At 36.5% G+C, this 3,624-nt stretch overlaps 1 protein-coding gene across 1 annotated transcript; it reads right to left on the bottom strand.

The window, feature by feature from the left end:
* Positions 1-364: 364 nt before the first annotated feature.
* LOC143609177 (ATP-dependent zinc metalloprotease FTSH 8, mitochondrial-like) lies at positions 365-1,080 on the bottom strand. Its single transcript, XM_077084005.1, has 3 exons — positions 1,024-1,080; positions 745-972; positions 365-661 (listed from the first exon to the last, which is right to left on the bottom strand). Exons 1-3 carry the CDS (start codon positions 1,078-1,080, stop codon positions 365-367), a joined length of 582 nt encoding a protein of 193 aa, XP_076940120.1.
* Between the last annotated feature and the right edge of the window lie 2,544 nt (positions 1,081-3,624).

The raw sequence follows: 3,624 nt of genomic DNA on the forward strand, positions 1-3,624 counted from the left end.
AACAACCTACAGCTTTTGTTTCTCTCTCTACAATCACCGTCCACCTTATCGTGTGTATACGATCGTCAACTCAAACGAAAAGGTTCAAAACCAGAAACTAAGAACAACATCACCTACCATCGCTATAGACGGCCGTAACCGCCGGCAACGGCGGAAGACAGCGTCCAAGTCATGGTTTCTCTTTCTAGAACCACTGCCCAACTAATCCTTTCTCTCTGTAAATTCAAATGTAACACAGAAGCTTTGATGTTTAGAGAGAGGTTGGAGATGAGAAATAGATGTGAGAGAGAGAGAAATGGCTGATTGATAGGTGTGAGAGAATGCAACATGTTAGTGGGTCAACAAACCATCAGAGAAACACGTATTAAACCAAGTCTTCTTGATGTAAGACTTCTTTCTCAAGCAACTGCTCTTTATGTTCTTCTATTAACTGCAGTGTCTGTTTATATGCTTTTGCAACCCATTCCCTTACTTCATTGTCAATTATTGCTGCGGTTTTACTGCTGTAGGGTTTTGTTACCTCAAAGGCACCGTCGTTTTTGGGAAAAGATAAAAAACCTACTTTTTCACTGAAACCGTAAACTGCTACTTGTGCATATGTCATTTGTGTCACTTTCTCCAAGTCGTTTTGAGCTCCCGTTGAGATTTTACCAATCAAAACCTAGTCAAAGAAAAACAGTTTTTATAAGTTTCGGTACTTAATCATGCAAAATTACATCTTTATCATAAGTTTAACGAACTCACCTGTTCAGCTGCTCGGCCACCAAGTGTCATGCAAGTCAAATCAAAAAGCTGCTCTTTGGTCATCAATAAGTTTTCATTTGGGACGTATTGTGCAAACCCAAGTGCAGCACTACCTCGCGGTACAATTGTCACTTTTAGCAACGGTTCTGCGTGTTCCAAAAACCAACCAGCAACAGCATGACCCGATTCATGATAAGCAACAGTCCTCCTTTCAAGTTTGCTTATCACCTATCAATCAAATTGCTTATCAAACTAAAGTTTTTGCACCCACATTTCTACAAGTTGTAGAAGAGCATGTGCATCAAAGATATTGTAAAAGGTATTACATGATATCATATTACCCTTTTCAAAACACAAAAGGTATATAAAATATATAATCCAGCAACTTACAAGTTACAGCAATTAAATAAATGGATAGGAAAACAATGTCACCTCAAAACACGATCTCTTTGTCAGTGAAACAAACTGTTATAAGTAGCTAGTTGTAAAAACTTTTAATATAGAATGAGTAGATGATAACTTGAGCCTTTTGAATGGATAAATATACATATGTACATATGTATATGTGTGTGTAATATATGTACATATGTATATAAATATGTGTAGATGAACGTTTGTAAATGTATATGTGTGTATGAACATACGTGACTGTGTGTATATGAACGTATGTGACTGTGTGTGTGTGTGTACATATGTATGTGTATTCATAAATATGTGTACAAATGTATGATTGTATGCCTACACTTTTGGAAAACTAACAAAAAGGTCTTTTGCATGACCCCTAACTTTGACAAAAGGACCACCTCGTTAGGTTTTAAAAGTATAGGGAAACTAACAAATGTATGTGTACAAATGTATGATTGTATGCCTACACTTTTGGAAAACTAACAAAAAGGTCTTTTGTATATGAACGTATGTGACTGTGTGTGTGTGTACATATGTATGTGTATTCATAAATATGTGTACAAATGTATGATTGTATGCCTACACTTTTGGAAAACTAACAAAAAGGTCTTTTGTATATGAACGTATGTGACTGTGTGTGTGTGTGTACATATGTATGTGTATTCATAAATATGTGTACAAATGTATGATTGTATGCCTACACTTTTGGAAAACTAACAAAAAGGTCTTTTGTATATGAACGTATGTGACTGTGTGTGTGTGTGTACATATGTATGTGTATTCATAAATATGTGTACAAATGTATGATTGTATGCCTACACTTTTGGAAAACTAACAAAAAGGTCTTTTGCATGACCCCTAACTTTGACAAAAGGACCACCTCGTTAGGTTTTAAAAGTATAGGGATTTAATCATTCAAAAACGAAGTCAATAAACTAAACTCAGAAACAAGTATGCAAAGAAAGATCATTAAAAAAGTAGTTGGGTCAACATATATAATTGGCCTTTCAAAAAAAAATTTAATATTCCGTTAGCCAGTTTGGTTAACCAATGGTATTGAAATGGTCTTTATTTTGTGTTGTTTGGTTTCTAGCTAGGAAATGGAATACAAATGCGGTGGCAATGGCAGTCGTAGGTGGTGGTGCCCGGTGATGGTTATGAGTAACCGTTGCATGTATCCTAATTAATCCAAACATAATCTAATAATAATAATAACACAGTGCAGATTACATTCTTATATTTAACATTGTGTTGATTGCATATCTGATCTAGTATTACATGCATCTATCAAACATAATGGGTAATCAATTGAACCGCAACATAAATGAAGATGACAACATATACAACACAACAAAACATTAAAAATCCGGTATCTTGCTCGCAGTATTTAACTTTTGAGCTCAATATTGTTGTTCACAAAAGACTCAAGTTTAAGAAAGCATAACACAATTTAAAGTCTACAATAACATAAAGACGTCTGCCTCTTATAATTCCTTTGCCTCCCTTCCTCAAAAGTTGATATTCCTTCATCCTCTACGGGGAGTTACTTTAAAAGCCCAACTAGGGATAATACTCTTAACACCTGGCTCCATCTTAATCTCCACATTCGCACGTTGTATATTAAAAACTTGGATACCAGCAGGAGTGATTAGCGGGCAGTTTCCCAAGTATATCACAGATAGCTGTTTGCAGCCAATGCCGAGAGCTAGTAATCCTCTATCGCAGAGCATCAAACAACCCCTCACATGGATTATCTCCAAACTTCGACAATGCAATTCAATCGACTCCCAACCAGAGATTGTAATACTTTTACATGATGTTAAAGTCCCATTCTTGAAGCAACGGGCATCCTTTTGAGATTCTTATGATTACATCATCCTCAACAAAATCGCTCCCCCGGATGCTAAGGATTCTAAGATTTGCAGCAAGTCCTGAACCAATGGCCGCAAGTGCACGTCCCGTGTTCCCACTTTGCCAAACACTACCAAGATTTAGATATTCCAACCCCCCTCCACTTACAACATATGTTAAACCTGTAAAAGTTAGCTCACAAGAGCTGGATTCTAAACATGCCAATGTGGAAGAACACCCTTTAAAGCCTTTACCATTAACTTTTCTACAACCTGTTATTCTGAGTGCTCTAAGTTGACGGCAATTGTGGATTAGAGACTGAATTCCACAGTCAGTTATGTTATAAAACCAAATAAGACTCACTTCTTGCAAAGACTTACATGACTTTGCTAAGATTCCTAATCCACTGTCTTCAATAGAGCTACACGAAAGATAGATAACCGACAAAGATGGATAGCCAGAGGTGTAGGTCCCAAAACGACCACCGAACGGTTTTGCCCTCGATAAACGTGTCGAGACGGGTGCGGTAAATCAAACGATCAAACAAAAATATAAAGATAATAAGTATAGTGAACGACTCCGTAATTGGTAAAAAATTAATAACATTAAACTAGAACCGACCCA

The sequence above is a fragment of the Bidens hawaiensis genome, unplaced genomic scaffold (genome assembly GCF_021521415.1).
Source record: "Bidens hawaiensis isolate Kalapana, Puna unplaced genomic scaffold, B.hawaiensis_p1.1 tig00419509_1, whole genome shotgun sequence".
Classification (NCBI taxonomy): Eukaryota; Viridiplantae; Streptophyta; class Magnoliopsida; order Asterales; family Asteraceae; genus Bidens; species Bidens hawaiensis.